Source organism: Cupressus sempervirens, chromosome 10, assembly GCF_028749045.1.
Source record: "Cupressus sempervirens isolate cs-2001-9-10 chromosome 10, ASM2874904v1, whole genome shotgun sequence".
Lineage (NCBI taxonomy): Eukaryota > Viridiplantae > Streptophyta > Pinopsida > Cupressales > Cupressaceae > Cupressus > Cupressus sempervirens.
Genome location: NC_143127.1, coordinates 131838494 through 131862703, shown reverse-complemented (window position 1 = coordinate 131862703; position 24210 = coordinate 131838494). Strand labels below are relative to the sequence as shown.

Sequence of the window (24210 nt, the reverse complement as noted above, 5' to 3'; positions counted from 1 at the left end):
TAAAGTTATCACACAGCTCTCTTTATACGCATCAAACGTTTTTCATTTTCAACATCACTAAGCCAAGTCATTAATAATAGTCATTGCACGATTCTGTCAAACGAAACAGCTCTAACAATACATTGCATTTTTGTTAGCTTTTAAAAATTCTTTTAAATCTGCAGCTCTGCAACAATAAATTCTTTAGTAAAGCTAACAATATCTCCAACCTATGTTACCGGGTGCCCTTGTTTTGCCTCAGATTCTGGTTCCAATTCTGCTCAGATTCTGGCAGGATTCCAGATTCACATCCAAAATCCAGGCAGATTCCAAAGGGATCTGCAAAAATCCACAGCTGTGCGTGCACATAAATGGGTCACACATTTTTACTTTTGGATCATCTATTTACTAATTACAGTGCTGTCGCAAAACTCTATTTCCAGCTATTAGGCTGTGACTTTATTTGTATCAGAGTTAATGACAGAAAACATTTCCACTATACTCACTGGTAATTGCCGAAGGCAAATCTTTCTACTTGCTTAAGCTTTAAATTGTTGGCTAAGGTAAAAAAAAAGTCCTGCAATCTGTTTTTTATTAGTGATTATCTGAGGAGTACTTGATTTGCCTCTCGTATATTGACAAACAAACATTTCCACTATCATCACTGGTAATTGTTGAAGGCAAATCTTTCTATTTGCTCATGCTTTAAATTTTTGGTTGTGGTCAGAAACTTAGTCCTATAATCTGATATTTATTAGTGATTATCTGAGTATGTGGTTTACCTCCAGTGATTATCTAAGGAGTACTCGATTGACAATAATGGGTTTATCATTTATTATTTTATAAGTATCACGCTTATAACTTGTTATTATTATATGTTCGAAGTTTTGAATCAATGATGAATATTGATATGTTACATGCATGAATCTATGAATATACGTACCTACGTATATACACATATATGTACCTACGTACATACACATATACACACACACATATATCTATATATATTGAAAATGTCTATGTATAACTCAAATCTGAACACAATCAGGATTGGCTACTTAGTCTCCAACAATGCCACCCTCAGATGAATGAAGAGAATCAAACCACTAAAAAGGAGTCAACCTTTTTAATTCCTGCCATAGGCATGTAACTATTGACTCCTTTTTAATTCCTGCCATAGGCATGTAACTATTGTTTTCCTTTAATGTTAAAACAGTTAAATTTATCCAATCACATTACACAATTTAAAAAAAATAAATGTATGTTGTATATTTCTATAATTTAAATATATTTAAGAAAATTAAATAATACAATTTATCTACATTTCTATTAGCTTCTACAGAAAATAGCAATGGAAAAAATAATATTGACAACTTTAATTAATAAAAAATTAAACATCATAATCCTACCCTCAAAAGGCTGCACACATTTATCTTCCATTAATACAACTTGTCCGGAAAGATTTATCCTCCATTAAAATTTGTTGTCAATCTTATCTTTTCGGTATCAGATAAATATGTTTTTGGTGTCTGTCGTATCTCCTTCTTTGCATTTTTATTTGTTTTTTATACATTTGAGTGCAAAATAAAATGAGTACGAAGGATTATAATTTCAATGCAATCATAATGTTCAATCATAGGTTTATAACCTCTTTCTCATTCTTACAAATTATTAATTTTTTAATTTCATCTCAATTATATATTTTTTCAATTCATCACAATTCTACAACTATTTGGCATTTGACAGGGTCTTTGTTTGTAGTTAAAATTTAGTTTTAATTGTTGATCAAATTAATATGTAAGAAATTTCGTATTATTAAAATATTTTTCCAGTCTTTCTATGTTTGATAGTAGTTTAGGTCATAGTGATGATTTAAAGAAAATATTGTTAAATCTCAAAATTTAAATACTATTTTAACAGTGTAAAGTATAAGGATGTGACAGTCCAAAAGGCTTCAAAGTTATAAGAATCTAAATTAGCTGGTTCTAGAAGTGATGTCAGAGAAACATTCTCTAAGTTAGGTGCACCTAAAACGTTGCATGTGTTCATTTGATTTCCAACTATTCTCGACAATGGTCAATGATGTAACTGAAGCCTATGGTTCTCTTATAAACAAGAAGTTTTCTTTATCACTTTTCCTAAAATATAGAAATATTTTGTACAAGTTGGAGTGTTAATGACTTATCATGAGGGTTTTATTGTCTACTTTGGATACATTAAATCGACCCTTTTACAATTAACAGGTCTCCAATCAAGAAAATTTCTAAGCTCATAAATAAATTTGATGTACTTGGTCTTCAGATAATTAAACATCTCCATAAGATTTGGCTTTCCATTTCAAGTTTACAATTAGATGTACAACTTAACTCAACTCTTACCTCGAAACCCACCACACTAATAGCAGGAACTTTGACACTTGCGCCCTTGTTCATTAATGCCTTCATCCCTTGGCTTTAAAAACATTTTTCCAGTAATGGAACATTCTGCCCAATGATTAAAAGAACAATTATTGTCCCATACTTACACGAAAATGCTCCATCACTGAAAGATTAGCCAATGAGGAATCTCACAGCACTGCCCAGAAAAGTCAACACCATATTTAAGTCTTCAACATGCATAGCCTTTTTCCCACGCCTAACTCCATCAATGCACAAATTACGTTATATTGTAATAAAATAATTGTTTTAAATACAACTGCCCATTCCTTAGTTAATAATCAAGACAGCTCACAGAGACAAATAAATAACACCCAGCCAAGAATAGAACATTCTATCAGCTTGTAGAAAATAAATTAGCCACCACCACTCAAAAAAAATGTGACAAGGAATGAAGTAAATCGCACAAGTACTCTTACAAAACCAAGCGTTAATTTATTCGAACATATTTAACTTTGCCACATAATTAGAATCAAACTGATTGATCCTTAGAATATTTAAATGCTGACATGTCATATGACCTAACTAAGCAGCTGAAGAAGACAAGCAAGCGGGTCGAGCAGACAGCGAGGTAGTTCAACCAGGCAACCCCGTAGCTCAATAAAGAAATCAAGTAGCTCAAGCACACAAACGGGCAGCTCAATCCAAATATCCATTACTTAGAGTAATCCTATGAAAATTATATGACCTTGTTGGCCCACATATGGACCCCAATTTCAAAACTTTTCTGAGCCAAATTCTCCCATGCATGCATACCCTGTTAATGAATCTTTGGTCTCTAAATATGCATGTTCTTGGTAATTAAGAGTACATAATTTGAACCCTTTCGAACCAGTTTGAATTGGTTCAGATTGGTTCAAACTAGTTGTGGCAAGTATATGCAGGTACATTTTAGTTCTATATAATTTAACTGGTTCAGAGTGGTTCAAGGAGGTTCAAAACTTCAACCCAATATCATATGTTTCAATGGTTCAGAATGCAAGATCAGCAGTATATGTTGAAAACTTCAAGGTTCAAATCCAAAAGGTTCACGAAGGTCTAAAGTATTCACATATCAAACTCGGAATCAAGATCCACCTCATTTCGATCATATAAGGAGAGATGCCTTGCCGTTGGAACATCTGAATGTCCTCGTAGTGCTGATTTTTGCATCATCATATCCAGACATTGGAAATTGTGAGAAAATGCAGTCATACATTTTCCTACTGCACAACTCTGTTCAAGAAGTTAGGCACTTGGTAAATCAAGCTGTATTTGGTTGTACGTAGTGTTTGTTGTGGCCATAGTCGTGATGCTGATATTATTAACTAAGGATGGAGGCAATCAATTGGTGATGTCGAGCACATAGTTATTGTTGAAATACTTGTCGAACGAATGGAAGCATCGGCAACATGTATCATCAGTTGTGTCAGGTTTTTTAGAACTTCCAACAAGCTCGATGGAGTTCAGGACTTTATAATATCCCTGACTCTTTGATATTCCCCTAAAGTTCTATTCAAGGTCGGACCCCAAATCTCATGAATTATGAAGAATGGTTGTGAGAGTTTGGCAAAGTATTTATAGGCACGCACTAAAGGATACGTCAAAATTCCATAGAACTTCGCGCAGGTATGAAACATGCTCTTGTTCCCCGTCTGTGATGTAATTGGCGGACAATGGAATGGTCACGATATCAAACCCGCGAACTTGGAATGGTTCATTTGACAGTAAGAGTCTCGTCTCCTGTGTGCTTCATTAACTCATGCTCGAGTCCACATGGAGAATGTGTGCAAGATGTTTGACGGAATGTCTGACTTACCATGGCTCGCAATATCAAAGATGTGAAAGTGGGACTGATCGCCCTTCTCATAAGTATTAAACTTCATTGTCTGTTGACGTGATCCCTTCCACTCTCGTATAGAGCATAGTGAAGATATTTACACAGTTTAGAAACCCATGTGCCCAAAAAAAATTCGAGCACAGGGAGTTAAATGACGGAGGAAAAAAACGATGTGCATGACAATCTTGAATCAACACTTTCTAATGAAATGGAGGATGAATATCGTAGTCGGGTTCCGGTTCCCTCAGTATCAACTTCCTTGCTCCGACAAACGCACAGGCTCGTGGAAGTCCCCGACATCACTCCATAATTACACCAAGCAATCAAAGTCCGTCAATAGGGAGCATCGAGCTTGGAGCAACACGTGGATTAGACCATGCAGGATGCACATTATATGAAATGTCAAGTTGAGCGAAAGGGTCGTCTCTTAAGAAATATTGAAGCAACACCCATATTAGAAGGATCAGTGGGAGACGATAATATAATGTTCACATCACCATGTGCCATTGTCATCCAGATGACCGAAATCGGCTCTATAGGTGACACAAAGTGCCAAGCCAGTATCACATACTTGCAATGCAAACTGCCTTAATGGAATCGCTGAGTACGATGAGGAGGGAATGCATAGGTATTTAAACACTACGGTATGGGGTTTGTGGTGCTAGCTCATGTATTCAAATGAAATCACAACTTGACAAAACTCATGTAATGTTTTAGAAGGTAATGGGGCAGAACCTTATATAAGTAGTTGAACCATCTACAACATAATTTGGACCAAGTTACATATCCATAGTCATCCTTCGTAAATTAATTAGATGAAGTCCATAAATTTGGTCATGATCTTTAGAGATCTTCACTGACCCTGAAAAACATTGGCATCCAAAGGCACGTGTCGAATCACAGATGAATGGTATTTAAAGGTTTTGCACCGCTCAGACAGGGGAGAACACATTTTCATCTTGATATCATTGGTAGTTACTTTATTACAAAGTTGTATCGTCAATAATATTGAAAAATATATATGAACAACATTACTTGAAATTCTAAAAAAAATAGTCTTCGGGAAAGATTGCAAGGAAAGATTAATGACTAGTCTACCCAAGATTCAATTATACAACGGAATGTTGATTCCGTAAAGCTATTTATTTGTAAAATGATTGGAAAGACAGGTTTTTCTTTCCTGCAGTCAGTGTGCTTCCAAAGGAGAGCTAAATTTTTTGTAATCTGGTTTTGGCAGGGAGAAACATGAGAAAGGGGGATTTTCTGATTTTCTTATTGTAATAAAAATATAGGAAATAGATGTTTTGTTTTTGGAGCAAGATTTCTGTACAGGGATATTATGGTCTGAGAGCTATGATTATATTCAAAGGGAGGGAATAAATACATGTTAAATCAGTGAGTTTAAGTGTCTTCATTTTTGATTTGTGATAGTCTGTGATACTATCCTATTCCTCTCCAAATATTACCCTGTGCAGGATTGATTTTTATGATGATCATAAAACCTGTGAGTTTTAGTTAGTCATACTCCTGGAAATGCAATGTTAAATCTTTCTGTTGTTTTCATGCAATTGAGGGAATTCGAATAATGATCTATGCATCACCGGTCTCCATTTTTCTTGTTATGTCTGATTTGTGAGTTTGTTCTCTGTGCCTGCATCATGATTAAGGGCAGATGTTTATCCAACTTTATTGCTTTCTGGTGGAAAGCATATCATATTTTCGTTGATTATATATCTTCAAGAGGGAGCTGTACCTCACAATTTAGACGAAAGTTATAAATTCAATGATAACCTATCCAATCATTAGTAACATCCGTACTTGAATCTGGGCGTCGCGAGTCATTTTGTGTTGATATTCTGAAGTGCCACTCTGTTAACTAACAGACCTTGATCATCAAGCTTTGACATCAATGACAACATATTCAACAAAGAGTGGGGAGAGTTGTGAATTGCAATAAATGAAAGAAAGAACATATTTGGGATAACCCTTCATGGCAAACAATAATATGACGAGATTCATCAACTTTATTTTAGATTGTGTGATGTTAGAAGAAATTCATCAAGTCAGAAGTCTGAAGAAGATAGAAGGTTTTAGATTGTGTGATGTTAGAAGAAATTCATCAAGTCAGTAGTCTGAAGAAGATAGAAGGCTTCACTTTCTGCTGGTCTATACTAAAAATTCAGAAATGAAAAACACTTTATCGGATTAGAATACCGGCATAGTATAATTGCTTTTTAATTTGAGGCTTTTACAGTCTGTGAGACAGTACATTTTCAATCTGGACAGAATAAGTTTAAAGCCATTTTAGAGATGTCAATTATGGCACACACAAGAAATGGAAAGATAAGTTTCGTGATGAGTAATGCATCCCAGCTATTATCATTTTTATCTTTTGTTTATTTCATTTATTACATTTATACTATGAAAAAAATTTAAAAATGATATAAGTCATTCTGGAGAAGCAGATACCATATTGGCTGAAATAATTTTTTAAGTCATGTTTCACTGAATATTATCTTATTTAAAAATTGCAACCAATGAGCAAAGCAGAAATTGGGAAAATTGTTTCTAAGTTCTCTCTTGTAAAATACATCCTAATTTTAATTTAAATGCTAATGTTGGGCAACAGAATATTGATGGGCTGCATTGGAAAGCTGGAAGTAAGGATATTGTAGAACTTCATGGATCCCTTTGGAAGACACGTTGTTGTAGATGCAATGATGTGGAAGAGAACTATGAGAACCCCATATGTCCAGCCCTTGATGGCAAGGTACTATGAGAGTATTGAATTTTCAGGCTCTGAAGATGGTTTCTTATGGGGCTTTCAGGAAGTCTTTATTATTGTTTAGTACATGGATGATCAAAACTGTATTATGCAATAGTTAACTATTCCTTTTATTTTGACGACTTTTATTGCTCTCTTCATGATATCTGTTATTTTACTTCAAATATTTGCATTCTAAGAATTGCCATTTTTTTCCGTCTAAAATAGCTGGAGTTGTGTTGTATAGTTTTTAAACAAAAAAATGAAAAATACTTTTTCCCTAATTTAATAGCATTTCTCATCCTAACAGTTATGGTGTAAGTGTTGAAAAGCTAAAATAGTAAAAATAGTGATCCGAGTTCAGATCATTACACTGCAATATTTTGTTCCTAAGGACATCATGTTAATTTCTGTTTCAAGTCCTTGTTTCTAGTGTTATTAATGTCATGTCTCATATTCCTGGGATTAATGGAGTGGTAAGGTTGGCTCCTTTCCATTGATTATGAATTGAGGGGAAACCCTAAAATATGTATCTCCTTTAATTTGTTTTGTTGCAATTTAGGGAGTTTCCATTAAGTGAGTAATCTTGTATTTACGATCAATTCACATGTGCAATCTTTCATATTTATTTCCACTGTGCATTTATTTATTCATTTATCGTGAATTCAATTCTTGTCACTGCTGCAAGTATGCTAAGAAAGTTTAGTCACTGAATGCTTAAAAAAATATGACTAGGAAGTGTTGATGGGATTGGTTACGAAATTCACAACATATATTGTTGATGGGCATTTTGACATGTTCACGAACTTAGATGAACTATTGGAGCATCTTGCCTTTCATAAAAGTAAATCAAACTCCAAAATGGAAATTAATAAACCCAAGGTCCCTTATGGCTAGGTCTTATCCTGCAAGATAGATTAGTTGTTCATTGCATTTTTCTGGCAACACCCAAAAGGACTTACTAATTGCTGCTGGAATCCTGAAATATGAATGAGATCCAAAAGACAGAAATTTACAACATAAGTCGTGATCCTAAGATTATTAGTTTTACAGTCCCAGATTGAGAAGGTTCTGTTAATGATGAACAATCAACATCTAGGTTTTTTTCAGTTTGGGATTTGTTGCAGTCACATGGATTAGCATGAAGCAACAGGTGGTGGTTCTTTCCTTGACAGAAGCTGAGTATTGAGGAATAGTTAAAGCAGCTTGTGAGGTAGTTTGGCTTCAAAGGATGCTTTCGGACATGTAAATGTCTCAAGCAAGTCCTACTCCCCTTTACTGTGACAATCAAGTGGTGCTCAAACTGGCCAAGAATCTAGTCTTCCACTAGAGAACCAAGCTTGTTGACCTTAATTATGATTTCACCTGACAACTGGTTGAAGATGGATCAGTTCAATTGCTATATGTCCCGATTGCAGATCAGACACAAATATTCTCACCAAATCTCATAGCCCGGAAAAGTTTGTTAAACTCACGGGGCAACTTGGTGTGGTTGATAGATTGATCATTAGAGGAGGGTATTAGAATAATATCTTATATTATCTTTATTATTTCTTATTTAATGGTCAATATTGTAGATTCTATAATTATTAGATACTTTCTAATTGTACGATTGTTTCTTAACAAAGACATCATCTCTTTGTAATCTAGAAATGATCATTTGATAACTCATTAATTCATTCAATATCTTCCCAATTTATTTTGTAATAGTATTCTAATATGCATGTGTTAGTATGAATAAACTCCAAATTAGTGTTATGATTCTTGAGTTATAGAGGTATGGGAAACATGACAGTTTGATAGTGAAAAGGTTTAGGACTGATTTGTTTGAGGTTTATTTTAGAATGGCAGAGGATTGTTTTTACATTACTATTCTAGATTTTAAATCTTCACCTTCAAACTATAAGTTTCTAGTTGTAGAACCTGTGACTTTTGTTGATCCTTTCTTGAAATAAGTATTGAGATTTAGAAATTTCTTAAAGCAGGTCTCAATTAGGTATTCAAATTCTAGTGAGGCAAGCTGCATGCATATCATATTTCAATTATATCTGTGGCTTTCCTAATCATATTATATTTCTTTCTGCTCCCCTTTTCAAACTGATGCAGGCATGTGCATAAATACTCTCTTTCACTGTACTTGATTCAGTCCCATTATCACACAGGAAGGATTGATGTGGGCGAGGAATATTTTCAATAAATTGGTGTACATGCCGATGCCACATGACTCAAAACATTTGACAGCCTAGATGCAAGTCTGCTGTTCTGCCAACTTTGGAAGAGTAGGTTGCGATTGCTCATGGTTTGGTTGGACTCAGCCACTATACGATTTGAGCTATGTGGCCTCTATGTTCTTACTAGTAAGTCACTCAAGGATGGATGACAAAGGTGGGATCCTTGATTGATTGAAGGAGCAACTTGTTGAAAGAGTAACTACTCATTAAAAATAAGGCTTAGCTTGCTGTGATAAGAAAATATAATTGCGAATACAATAACTGTCCAGATCCTCTTGTGCCTACATAGCCTTTGAACATTTCTCAATCCCATACAACACATAGGCATGAAGTCCCAAATAGAACTCCCTCATAGCAATCTCCAGTTCGCCAATTAATTATACCACATTATGTGGCGCAGACAATGACTCCCATTACTTAGCCAAAAATAATACTCACAGATCAATGACTGATTGAGACGAAATGCTCATGCAAATATTAAAACAATAAATGCTCATGCAAATATTAAAACAATAAATGCTTATGCAAATATTAAAAAAATGAAACACATACACAAGTGTATTCTGAAAGTTTTCTTAGTTCTAATACCTTATATAATATTTGAGAGAACACTAAAATATGTGTTATTAATAATTATTCAATCAAATGACTTACATATTTATAAGGTTGACAAACCCTAGAGGAAACAAATCCTCCTAATATATAAGTTTTTTTAACAACTCAAGAAACATACAACTTGTATATTATAGTAGTCCAGAGACCTATAACAAACTATGTGTGACAAATATATCAATGTGGAATTTGGAATTCACTGCCTGGTCTTGCCAATGTTGACCAACCCCATTACTATCATTCTTCGTGAGGCCACTATGTTCGTGATGGCATGATCCAGTCACTACTTCTGCATTGACACTCATCTACTCAGCTCATTACTGCCTTCTTCACGCCATTATCCCCTTCGCATGGTGTGAAAAGGCCTTCTAGCTCCAGTAGATCTACCAGGCATTCCAGATGTGTCAGATCCCCGACTGGATATTTACACCAGCGACACTCCTCTATGAGTGGTCACAGATAGAGCAGGGCCTTTACTCTTCGGCATGCTTATCATTCAGTTACTGATTTCTTTTTGCCTAGAAAGGACTCCTAGTCTCTCTCTTGGCCTTGTCTCTGGTTCTCTGTTTGCTTTCTCTTGTTGTTGTTCGTTTTTATTTTTCGGACACCCTTGTGTGCTCCTGCTGTTGACAGTCTCATTGTTGTAATCCTGCAGTCCCATAGACCTTTTGTTGGTCTTTTGTTGGACATTAATATCATGATCTTATCTTATCTTATCTAAGGTGGTAGGCTTGACTAAATGCATAGACCCTCCTCTAGACTTAATGCTTCAACTATAGGGAGGGTGGGATAACATTAGTTCCAGGATGAATTAATCAACCCAACAATAATTGGAGGACTAGTAGGCTCATTAATTAAATGTCGATCTTCTGTTTTGTAAATTAATATGGTAGATGCAAAGATTGTAGTTTTCACTTGGTAAAAAATGTTGGTGTAAATTCACATTTCATCTTTTAAAAGTACTTTCATAGTCGGAGAGATTGGGGTCTACATAGTAGTCAACAGACTCAACACATTTTGTTTGTTTCTTACTATGTATTTTCACAAACAATTGTAAGAAATAGCCAATTAGATTTTTATTGTTTGAAGTTTTGTTAATGAGGAGATGTTTTGGTCAATTGTGCAAACAAATAATTTAAATTAAAAAAAAAGAAATATTGTTTAAGGAATCATTTCTACTAGACATAGGAATAGTTGCAATATAAAAGACAGGCTGAAATGTTTTATATTTTGTAGGGTGCTCCAAATTCAGATGCAAGGGATGCTCAAATTTCTGTATCAGAGCTTCCACACTGCAAGAAGTGTAATGCGCTGTTGAGACCACATGTAGTTTGGTTTGGTGAATGCTTGGATCATGCTGTTCTAGATAAAGCAGAAAATGCATTAATAAATTGTGATTTATTTCTTGTGGTGGGCACATCTGCGGTTGTACAGGTATAGGAGAGTAATTGTATGTATATTTCAGATTTCTTATGTTATTGTATGCCATTCATATTATGCTAGGAATGCTTGATTCCTTCAACAATCTTTTGTGACTATTAAGTAATTCTTAACCATCCCGTTCTCCTCAATGGCTGATTGCATTTATTGTTTTTACTGTTCTTGTGAATGTAGCCTGCAGCAGGTTTTGCACCTATTGTGCAAGGAGGGGGAGGTATCGTTGCAGAATTTAATTTAGAGGGCACTCCCATAAGTAGAGTTTGCAGGTTTGTAATTATCTGGTTTCAAACTGTTCACAAAGGAATCATAAGTTTTAAAATGTTGTAGTTCATGAAATGTTTTTGTATTGCATTTTAGAGCATGTTATTGTGGTGTGATCTTAAACTCTTAATTCCAACTTGATTGCATATTTTGCAGCATCCTCCAATTCAGTACGATGAACTACTATAGAAAGAATAAAAAAATCAATAGCTGTAGATAAGACATTAATGAAACAATTAATGAGTGTCTTGAATAAAGATTTAGCATGTCAAAAATGCTGGAAATTGAGATGATTGAATATCACAGCAAACACCCTCAGGCTTGTTATCATCATTGATGGCATTTGAGAGTGGTGCAGACATGATGTGACTATCTTTTGTTGGTTTGAAACATTCAAGAATATTCTCACTCATGAACTTCCAACTAGAGATAGAAGTGCCAACAAGACAGTGAAACCAATTAGGTGTGGCACTTTGCAACTAAGTTGCAGATTCGTAGCCTATGCCCCATCGTTTTCAGGCACGAAACGTATTCGAAACGGAAACCACTAAAATACTGGTGTGATTCGCATATGGTCCGTTTTTGGTTTTGCTGAAACATTTTTAGTAATTTTCCACAGAATCTCGTCGAATCCAACTTCTACGGGAAATTTCTAAAACGAATCTCGGTGAAAAGCAACATTTTTCTGAATGTTTCGTTGGATTACCTGATTTTGGGAATGTTTATCCCATTTTGTCAACTGAAAAAAACAGAAACCTCTTTTTTAAATGCACTACTGAAAGAATAAATAGGATACCAGTACATGTTCGACACAACTTTGCAGACGGTTTTTGTAGAGAAAAACAAGTGTAGACAGGGGCAGGTGTTTGCAGAGTCAAACTGTGTAGTAGGCTGGAGGAGATCGACTCACATAGGAGCGCCGATTGCAGAGGACAAATGCTGGAAAACAATTTTTTTGAAACGCAGCCGTGAATATTTCTTCCTCAGTCCATGAATATTTTTCCCTCTGGGAGATTAGACTGAAGTTTTTGTAATGTCACACGTTTAAATATGTTTATTATATTAGAAGTTTCAGATTATTCAATGTTTTTATTAATATGATATAAGTTTCTTAAATTTCAGTTGTATAATTTTTTATCAAATGGCATATAAAATAGATTTGTTTTATTTTTGTTTTTCATTTTGAAGTGTACAAAATTCAAACTTTCATTAAATATTTATTCTATATTTAATATTTATTTTTGTTTTTTATTTTGAAGTGTACAAAGTTCAAACTTTTATTTAATATTTATTGTATATTTAATAGTTTTATGGTTGGTAATAGGTATAAATGTATTTTAAAATTCTTGTGTTCATATAGGAAAATTTAAGTTAATCAAATCAAATTTTATTAAATTAATAAAAATGTTGTTAAATTAATTGATATTCATATATTATAATTTAACAATATTAAATTTATAATATATAGTAAGAGGAAAATTAAATTAATTCTAATATTGAGTTAAAAATTTAAAAAATATAATTTAAATTAATATTGTGTATATTATTGTATTAATTAAATAATCAATAATAGAAGTTTTAAGTATTAAATAAATAATAATATAAATTGTTATTAAAATATAACGTATAAATTTATGATTATAATTATATTAATTCATCTTTTTATAGTTGATCAATTTTTTTACCTTTATTATTTAATAATTGGATTTTAATTTGTTGTTAACAGGATAATGACAACAAATGTTAGTTCTCAGTCTCCCACCTTCAAGACTGATCCAAGTTCACCTTTGTGGAAATATGTCCAAATGATAGAACAAGTTAAAAAGGGGTGGAACATTTGTTTGGATATGCAATTTTTGTAATGTGAGGTACAAGAGTTCATATAGTTGTGTGAAAGCCCATCTTTGTGCAATTCCCCAATAGTGTATCAAAGCATGTCTAGGAGAGGATGGCAATGGATTAACACCTCATCAAATAGCAAGTTATATTAGAGAGCAAGAGGAAGCAGATGCAAGAGTTTCTCGTGGCACAAACCATTTTTTAAAGAAAGGGAAGAAATCAAGTAAGTCTCCTCCATCTTGTAATGACTTTTCTAATGTTATAGTAGAGAGCCACCCATTTTTAGGTAGAAGTGAAGAACCTATTAATGTGACGAGAAGCAAGGGGCCATTAGAGAGTGCGTTTAAGAATGATGCTAGGGAGATTGCAGATCAAAGTGTTGCAAGATGTTTATATGTAAATGGTTTGTCATTTAATGTTGTGAGATCACCATATTGGCAAGATATGTTGAGAAAAGTAAATGACGCACCAAAAGGGTACATGGGGCCAGGATATGAGAAGGTGTGTAGCACCTTACTAGCAAGGGAGGTAAAAATCATAGACACTGCAATGGCTCCAATTAGGAATTCATGGAAACAAATAGGGGTGTCAATTATTTCTAATGGTGGAAGGATGCCAAAAAATTGTCCATTAATCAACGTGATTGTAGTGTTGCTCCAAAGGGGCAATGTTTCTTAAAGCCGTGGATTGTGAAGGGCAAGTGAAGGATGGACAATTTATTGCTAACATCCTTATACAATGCATTCAGGATGTGGGCCCTCAAAACATTGTCCAAGTAATAATAGACAATGCAAAAAATTGTAAAGCTGCAGGCATGTTGATTGAGACACAGTTTGAGCACATATTTTGGACCCCTTGTTCAGTGCACTCTCTCAATCTTATGCTACAAAAGTTGGGTAGGAAAATAAATTGGATCAAAGATATCTATGCAGAAGCTGAAGAGATCCAAATGTTCATCAAAACCATCACATGTCACAGGTCATTTTTAGATCATTTTCATGGTTGGAGTTGCTAAAGGTAATTGAAATATTTTTAAGTTTAGTTCTTAACTTTTAATTTTGTATTTCACTTTAATAATTATGAATTCAGTTTTTAAACTTAGCGCATCTTTAGTTTGTAATTCAAGTTTTAATTTTTAATTTTTTAATAGGTTGTTGAGACTCGATTTGCATCCAACACAATTGTGTTGAGGAGACTTGTGAAGGTGCGAGAGACTTGCTAGTATGGTTATTAGTCAAAGCTGGTCACTATGGAGGCAATCCAACACTAAAAGGGCTACAAATGTAAAGCAAATGATTTTGGATGACACTTGGTGGGAACGAGTGGAATATCTTCTTAGTTTCACTGAGCCTATCATGAGTATGATCCGTTATACTGACACAGATCATCCATGTTTGGGAGAGGTATATGATGGAATTGATTCAATGCTTGAGAAAATGAAGCATGTCATCAATGAAAAGGAGCAAGATCCTAAAGAAACATTCTTCAAAGAGGTGCAAACAATTTGTGTTGAGCAGTGGAATAAAATGACCACCCCACTCCATCTTCTTGCATTTGCATTGACTCCCAAATTTTATAGTGATGAAATTCTTGCTATGCCATCAAGGGTACCACCATATAGAGATGCAGAAGTTAGTGAAGGGCGTAGGAAAGCATTTGCAAAACTCTTCCTTAATCGTGAAATGGAGAATATAGTTACAAGTGAGTTTGCTGATTTTGTAGCTTCCAATGGTCAAAGTGCTTTTGCTCTCTGTGACAAGTATACAAAGGATGCTCATGCTTGGTGGTACCTTAATGGTCATACATCACTGCACCTCCAAACTCTTGCAATCAAACTTTTATCACAAATAAGTTTTTCCATTTCTAGTGCACTCTCTAACTTTATATTGTTTACAATTTGGAAAAATAACAAAAATTCTCAACTTTAAAATTTGAATGACATTTTTTATGCTTGTCACTTTGTCTCAATAGGTTGCTAGTTCCTCCTCATCTAAGCGAAACTGGAGTACATACTCCTTTATTCACTCAGTGAAACACAATCGATTGGCTGCAAGTAAGGTAGAAGAGCTGGTTTATGTGCATTCCAATTTGCGCCTTCTTACTCATAGTCAAAATGAGTACAAGTAAGGGGGCATAAAGTTTTGGGATGTAGATCTGGAGCGAACTGATTTGGATTTTTCAGCTGCTGCACAATCTTTATTGGATGTGCAGTTGGGTAGCCACCATCCTCCTAGTGCAAGTAGTAGTGGGGTTGCATGTGATTCTAATCTACTTGCATCATCTAATGTCACTGTTGATGTTGATGATCTTATATGATGCAGCATCATATATCATTGAAGCGTAATTAGTAATTATTAAGTGTGTTCTTTTAATGTTGAACCAATGAACAACGAATTGAATAAGTTGTCATAAAACTCATGTTATGAGATATTTTGAATTTTTAGGATTAATGGCAGTATTGAGTTTGTTTAGCATGTATGATCTGTTGTATACTGATGTTGATGATCTTATAGGATGCCTATATCATTGATACGTACTTAGTAATTACTAAGTGTGCTATTTTAATGTTGAACCAATGAATGCATTGAAATTTTGAATAATCTGTCATAAAATTCATGTTTTGAGATATTTTGAATTTTTAATATTAATGGCAGTTTTGAGTTTGTTTACCATGTATGATCTGTGGTATTTTGAATTTTGATCTTGTTTTTACTTTTAAGCTTGCAAATATTTATATAGTTATAATTTTTATGTTTTTCTTTATGGCCATACCCGAACGTACCCAAACTGCCCCTAAAAAATTGTCGTACCAGCATATCGTATCAACGTCCCTGTACCCGTATTCATACCCATACCAACAACTTAGCTTTGCAAGATTTCTACAAGCAGATGAACTTCAGTATCTTTGCAAGCCACATCCAAAAGTCCATGTGCCATAAAACTACTTGTTGAACTAAATGAGGAAGGTCATTGTACAATGCAAACAAAACTGGCTTGTTTTGAACAATACATTCTATTTATAATTTATGCAGTGTTTTATTTCGTAGATTCGGGCATAGAAAACAAAGCTAAGGTGGGTCTAGAATGCTAATATTCATTTCATTTCTAGGAAAAAATTGTTTGTGTTTTCCAGAAAAACCGTGTTAACTGTATGCTTATGTTGTTCATCTAAAGTTAGAGATTGAGTAGTGCAAGCACAAACACAAATAAGATTGGTTCAAACTGTTTGATTTTATGGATCTCTGATAGATAAAACTGTTACAATAAATATGGGAACAATAGAAACTCTTACTTGTATTACTGTAGAGCAGTGTTGCCCTTCAAATATTGATGATCTCTAATTTTGTATGCAGAATCTACTTCTTCGAGTATTGCTGATAATGTGAGATGTATACTGTATGTAACAATGACCCTACAGATTAGATAATAAAGAAATGTGCTGATGATTATTTGAATGCAGATCGTTGAGTCCAAGATACCATATATTGATGTTCTACAACGATCTGATTACCCGAATATATATATAGCAGCGAAGGGTCATGACTCCTGTAGAGTCATGGCTCTACGTGGCCTTTGGCCACGAAGAGTCATGCCTCTATGATGGCATGACCAATAACTGCCTTGTTAACACAAAGTAATCTTAAACATAATGCAGTCGGCAATCACAAGTAATACTGCCACTACTTGCAATATTTGCTAATATCATAACCTCTGCTGATATACAATGCAATCAGTTGATGTTCTCTCAGCCGATAATGTTATTGGTTTAATCCAAACTACATATATATATATATATATGTCGTAGGTGAATATTGGGCAGTCGACGGGTCCCTTCGGGAAGCATTGTAATCATCAGATCTTATCAAGCATAATGTAATGTCTTTGGCATATGCGAATAAAATAAGAAGTTCTGCTATTCATATCTATTGTGTGTGCATTGATATCTTTACCCAGTATGGTAAAACATTTGGCGCCATTGCCTGATGGACTTGGTACGATGACAGGCAAATGAAGATTAAATGCCGAATCAGTTGAACAAAAATAAGAATAAGTTGAAGAAAAAGGATGAATTACACGCAGTGTAGGAAACTTCAATTTTGGCACAACAGGCTGAATGCAAACGGAGATTTCAGCAAGTTACCGACAGCCATAGAAGCACTAAAAAGTTGTTGGAAGAGACCCGACAGTGGCTTGATTTGGTGGAAGAAGGGAGGAGTTTCTGAACCTGTGTACGCCAAGGGAAGAGAATCGAGATGGAAGGGGATCAACTCGCACTGCTCTTAGTGCCGAGGGAGCACAAGCGTGGAGTGAACTCTTCGTCCAAGATATACTTCCGGAACAGACAGCTTTAGTTGACGAAAACCCTTCTTCACAAAACAGCGCGGGTGTCAAAAACAGTGCGGGTGTTGGAAATAGCATGGGTGTCGAAAATAGTGCGGGTGTGTAGAACAACGCAGGTGTGCGAAACAACGCGGGTGTGCAAAACAGCGCAGGTGTGCAGAACAACGCAGGTGGTACAAAACAGTGCGGGTATTCAGAACAACGCGGGAGTGCAAAACAGCGCAGGTACACAACAAAACCCACAACATCTAGTAATGATGGCTGGACCAAAAGAGAAATTGCCGAAGTTCGATGGCGATGGTACCACCAATCCCATTCGACATTGCAAAACATGTGAAACGATCTGGAGGGAAAATGGGATAATTGATGAAGACGATTGGATGAGACAATTTCCGGCCACCCTATGGGGCGTGGCAATTCACTGGTTTACTAGTATAGATCCGTAGAAGTTGGACAGTTGGAATAACATTAAAAAGGAGTTTGTGGCTGAATTTCAACTGTTGCGTGATGATAATGAAATTGTAGTAGAGATCTTCAATACTAAGCAAGAGAAGAATGAAACTGTCCGCGTCTACGCCAGGAAATTAAAAGATTTGATAAACAAAATGGAAAATAAGCCGGTGGATGGACTTCAGAAAAGGTGGTTCGTGGAAGGTCTACGCCCAAACTTGTTGAAGAAAATGAAAATTGTGCCGCCGTCCTCATACACGGAAGCTTATAATAGAGCATTGAACCTCAAAAGTGAGCAGAAGACAAAGAAGAAGAAGTCTAGCTCATTTGATTCGGATGATGATGAGCCTTCCGGAGAAGATAGTAGCGGCGATGAAGCCAGTAGCAAGAAGGTTCGCGTCCTACAGAAGGACATGATCCGCATGATGAAGGAGTTTAAAAATATGCAGAAGGAGACAAAGAGCAGTGAGCTGTGGTGCACAGAGTGTAAAACCGACGATCATACTAAGGATCCTGTCCAAAGAATTAATTCTGTGACATTTGTCAGATCATGGGCCATTCGACAAAGGAATGCCCCTTTAACGTGAAAACTAGAGGATCTCTGCAGGTGCTTCTTACACAGGCAGCTTCCACGTCAGGAGGGAACGAAATTGCAAACATTGATGATGCCACTTTGGGTGGGTACAGGAATAATAGCAGAGGGCAAAACAACAACAATAGCGGCAACAACAATAATGGCGGAAGGAGTCGAATTTAGTATGATGCGAATGGTCAGCCAATAGTTCAATGCCACGCATGCAATCTGTGGGGTCACTTCGCCTGAGAGTGCACAACGGCGAACACACCGAAGTTGCTATGCCGATGGTGTGGACCTGGTGATCATGACGATGCTAAGTGTCGAAGTCCGGAGTAAACTTGATTATTGTCGGGATGGACGAGGAAGAAGTCCTGGCAATCACTCGAAAGCAGGCGAAGCTGTACCTTGATCCGACGGAGGAAAAGAAGAGACTGGAGGAAGCTTGCGCAGAGATCCAGAGAGCAACGCAAGTAGAAACGGCACACTTGAAGGAAACGCTGGGTACCTTAGTATGGAACTGCGCAGAACATAACATTGTACGACAGATATTGCAAGCCGAGGTACCCGTCAGGATAAATGATCTGTTGCTCACTATGCCTCAGCTCCGATCGACACTCACAAACATCGTTCTCGCTGCTAAACTACCAAGAGAACATGGAAGGGAGCAGGAAAGTGGAGCAAGTACAACAGACAAAAAAGAGAAGGAAAGTGGCGCAAGTGCAGAAGCTCCGATGCTGTTAGCCCTCTCATCTGGACGCCATCCGACAGTGGTCGAAATGGGAATTCTCGGGACTGTATTGACGGAAATGATTGTGGACGGAGGGTCCGGTGTCAATGTGTTGCTTGAAGACACCTGGAAAAGGTTGGGATAGTTGACATTATGGCCGCCTACATTCCAGCTGCTAACGACCGATCAACATGGAATCAAGCCATTGGGAGTCCTGACAGCACAACCAGTGACGATTGAAATTGTGATTCCACTGAAGCGGAGAGGATATGATGCCATTTTGGGCTAGGGGTGGCTGAAGTAAAGGGCGGAAGTACGTCATCGATCTACACACTCAAATGGTCGGGGAAGAAGCTCTATCGTCAGATTTCGAAGAAGAAGAGGATGAAAGGAGGCAAAATATGGAACCAAATCAGGAGGGAGTCCTGCGGTTGGAAGGAGGATTGATAGACGACGATCTGGATTTAGTGAACGGTCTTTACCATTGGCAGATAGAGGACTACGAACTCTTTCCGAGCTGTAATATGTTAAGAGTCGACGAAGGTAAGAAAGAACGAAATGAATGTCCGAAGGAACACAGTGAAGCCGAAGAAGGAAATGAATGTCCGAAGGAACATGGAGAAGCCGAAGGAGGAAATGAATGTTCAAAGCAACACAGAGAAGCCGAAGAAGGAAACGCGGGTATGACTGAAGCTGAAGGAAAGAACATACAGTACGAACTCAAAAGGAGGAAAGATTCCACTATACGATCGCGCAGGAAGAAAGTATTACGTCAAACCACAAATATAGCAGAAAGGTGCCAGCAGCAAGGAAGATGCATCATACGGTCGGTGCAAGAGACAAAGCGGAAGGTTTTAATAAAAGTTTTAGCAGTACAGAGTGGACGTGTTATTGACAGCCAGAAGGGGCAGCTGACGGAGTCCATGGTACCGAGCTTCGGGAAAAAACTGGGCGATATGGAAAACTGGATGGAGAGATCGTGTAGCTGAAATAAACTTGATGAGCAACAGTTGCAGGAGTGGGCTACGAAGGTGACACAGAAGAGGCGTAGAGCATGGCACGGTAAACACTTGAAACGGAACAGGTTTCAGACGGGGAAATGGGTGTTAAAGTATGATGGTCAGAATGAGATCAAGCCAGGCAAGTTCAAAGTTAAGTGGGTCGGACCATATCAAATTCGGGAAGTGGGTGATAACGGAGTAGTAAAAGTTAAAACAATGGATGCTAGATGGAAAGGAAGTGTTCGATGTAGTGAATAGGTCAAAGTTGAATGTCTGCCATGAAAGAAGTTACGCACCTCCGTGGACGAACAATTGAGAGAAGAAGATTGTAAGTGCTGTATATATGTAAATATTGTACATAGTTGTTCAAAAAAGGGGAAAAAAAAAAGGAAAAAAAAGAGAATGATGAAAGTCCATCGTACAGTTTTCTGAAGGCTGATGCACCGTACGGCTTTCAGCTTGTACAATCTTTTAAAGTTATTATTGAGAGATTGTACGACTTTTACCGTACGGCTTTATAAGCTTGTGTGCTGTACGGATTTTTCATTATGTCATGGCCAGCGTACGGGTTTTTAAATCATTGAACGGGATTTAAAGCTGCTCATCGTACGGATTTTAAAATGAGGATAGATTCTAAATAAAAGCTACCGTACAGATTTTTTGAAGATTGGTTGTTGTACGATTTTTAGGCATTGTACAGGTTTTTGAAGGAGTAACTGTACAGAGTTTGGAGCTCTAGTGTTACTGCAGCCGTACGGATTCCCAAGCAAGGAAGTGAAGATTTAATTTGTCAGAACAGGTTGCCGTACGATTTGAACAAGACTAGGTGTAGTACGGATTTGAGGATTCAACCCCAACCTATCATGTACGGACTTTAAAGACATCAAGCTTGAGGGATGGGATACTTGATACGTCCAACCTCTCCTGTAGCCTGGTAGTCGTACGAAACATATGGGTTTGTAGGAAAGAGGAAGTAGAAGAGCTAAAAAATAAAATGTCAACAAATCAAGAATGCTCAGAATGAGTATCAGATGATGCCATAGGGAAGGGGAAGCACCAGTGATTGCCAGAAAGAGTGTGGGATTAGGAGAAATTGCAGAAATAGTGTGTTCCGTGCATTTTTGTGAGGGTTTCGGAGTGCTCATTTGGTCTTGGTGGCAAGGGGCGCCAAGACCAAATGACCCCAGGACCCAGGACCTCGCGGGGGCACTGCCCCTTGACCCCGCCGGGCCCTAGTCGTTGTGGATATCAGTCGTGGGAAGTCTGACTTGTTGATGAGACCTGGAGCTATTGTAGGCATGAAGGCTCTGTGCACTAGAGGCACTTGGAGTAGGTGTTGGACTTGAAGCTGTCTTGGTGGATGCATGGAGAGCTCGGGAGGAGTTGATCATCCAGTTGAAGGCAGTGCAGCGACACTTGGCTCAGGGCACCAGGAGTTGGAAACACAGAAAGCAGCACGGGTGGCTATCAAGGTTAGCTTGACTTAGGAGACAGTGGTTACAGATGCCATGTGGGCTGGAGACCAGTTTGGTTCAGGCATGGAACGAATGTGAAAGTGATGTGACAGAAGCAAATTTATCTTGTTGAAGTTAGTTAATGTATTTTGTTTGTAATTGTCGTCCGGAGACGACTTTTTCTTTTGGGGGGGATGATGTCGTAGGTAAATATTGGGTAGCCGACGGGTCCCTTCGGGAAGGTTCTTGTTATGTAGCCGATGGGCCCTTCGGTAATTGTCATGTAGCCGACGGACCCCTTCGGGAAGGTTCTTCGGAAAGTATTTATACCCCCTTTGGGAAGCATTGTAATCATCAGATCTTATCAAGCATAATGTAATGTCTTTGGCATATGCGAATAAAATAAGAAGTTTTGCTATTCATATCTATTGTCTGTGCGTTGATTTCTTTACCCAGTACGGTAAAACTATATATATATATATAAAACTGCAATTAATATTTATCTGAGAACATAAATATAGATTATTATATCAGACAAGCATCATTTACTTCCATTGATGCTAAAACATTAACACTCCCTCTTTAGCAAGGGAGAAGTAATACAACATGTGGATTTCAGAGTAGAATACTTGATCACTTTATCTGATCTTAACACTATGAAACAGTTACTAGTCAGATAACAAAAATCACCAAGCTATGAACACTATCATAACGTACATCATTATCTCCAATTGTCCGAAACAATATCTAGAGTAATCATAATGAATATGTTATCTATGATCTCTAATTGCTCAAAGCAATATCTAAAGATGTCCATATTAATAACATAAAAATTTGTTACTCATGATCTCTAATTGCCCGAAGCAATATCTAGAGATGTCCATGGTAAAAAATGATATCGTTATCTATGATCTCTTATTGCCTGAAGCAATATCTAGAGATGTCCATGATAATAGGCCTATCATTTGTAAGATCGTCACCTTACAAACAATTACCTTATGAATAAATATGTCCACGAAAGATCGTCACCTTTCATTACATATATGATGTGACTAAACAACAATAGAAGCATAAACACATATGATTTAAAACTTTTAAATTCAATATTCAATATTACAAATTAATCATACCAAGTTTTTCTCTAAAGTATTTCAACTTCACTTTAGCGAGAGGTTTGGTAAAGATATTAGCTGTTTTCTCATTAGTATAGATGTACTCTAGTTGAATAATTCCTCGATTCACCATATCTCGAATGTAGTGATAAGGAATTTCAATATGGTTGGAGCAGTTATGGAAAACCAGATTGGTTGAAAGCTTGATGCAACTTTGATTATCACAATGAATCACAGTGGCCTTCAAAGGTCTCTTGAACGAATTTGCTAACAACTTCCGTAGCCATACCACCTCTCTAGCACCCAAAGAAGATGCAATATATTCTGCTTCGGTGGACAATTGAAGTCTGTTTTCTACTACACCAAGAAACCATACCAGATCCTAGACTGAAGCAATATCTAAAAGTACTCTTACATTCAGTAGAACTGCTTGCCCAATCAGAATCAGAATATCCATGAAGTTAAATGTTAACTTTATCATATTTGATTCCTATTCCAATAGTACCCTTTAGATATCTCAAAATGTATTTAGTTGCATGTAAATGTATCTTCTTTTGTGCACACATAGACTAACTCAAGGTGTTAGTAACATAACATATGTCTATTCACCAAATATATCAAAGATCCAATAATCTGTTTGTAGTAAGTAGAATCAATAGGTTCTGATTTGATCATATCATCCTTCAACTTGTGTAGATTTACTTCCATGGGAGTAGCAGCTGGTTTACATTCCATCATTCCACATTTTGTTAAAATGTCGACTGTATATTTTCCTTGATTTAGAAGAATGTAGTTATCTTGTTGCCAAACTTCTAATCCAAGAAAGTAGTGAAGTAGACATAAGTCTTTCATTTCAAACTTTGTAGTGTGTTCTTGTTTGCATTTCTTTATGAGATGTTCCTCCCCTGTTATCAACAAATTATCAACATTTAACACAAGTATAATCATATCATCACCATCTATTTTGAAGTATAAGTTGGGATCAGCTTCATTTTTGGAATATCCTAACTTCATTAGATAGTTGTCTATCCTTTCATACTATACTCTGGGAGCCTATTTGAGACCATAAATTGCTTTCTTTAATTTACAAACATGAGTGTTGAATCCTTCTAGTTACTCGATATAGACTTCTTCAATTTTTCCATTAAGGAACGTTGTTTTGACA

The 24210-nt window shown here is 36.4% G+C and overlaps 1 protein-coding gene across 4 annotated transcripts in view; it reads left to right on the top strand.

The window, feature by feature from the left end:
* The window catches only part of LOC149532964 (uncharacterized), a 224985-nt gene that overhangs the window by 173554 nt on the left and 27221 nt on the right, over positions 1-24210 (top strand). For all 4 annotated transcript variants that reach the window (XM_089804558.1, XM_089804559.1, XM_089804561.1 and 1 more), the window contains exons 6-8: positions 6866-7006; positions 11080-11277; positions 11458-11549. In XM_089804558.1, coding sequence (XP_089660684.1) covers positions 6866-7006; positions 11080-11277; positions 11458-11549 — 431 coding nt within the window. The remainder of the gene's footprint in view (positions 1-6865; positions 7007-11079; positions 11278-11457; positions 11550-24210) is intronic.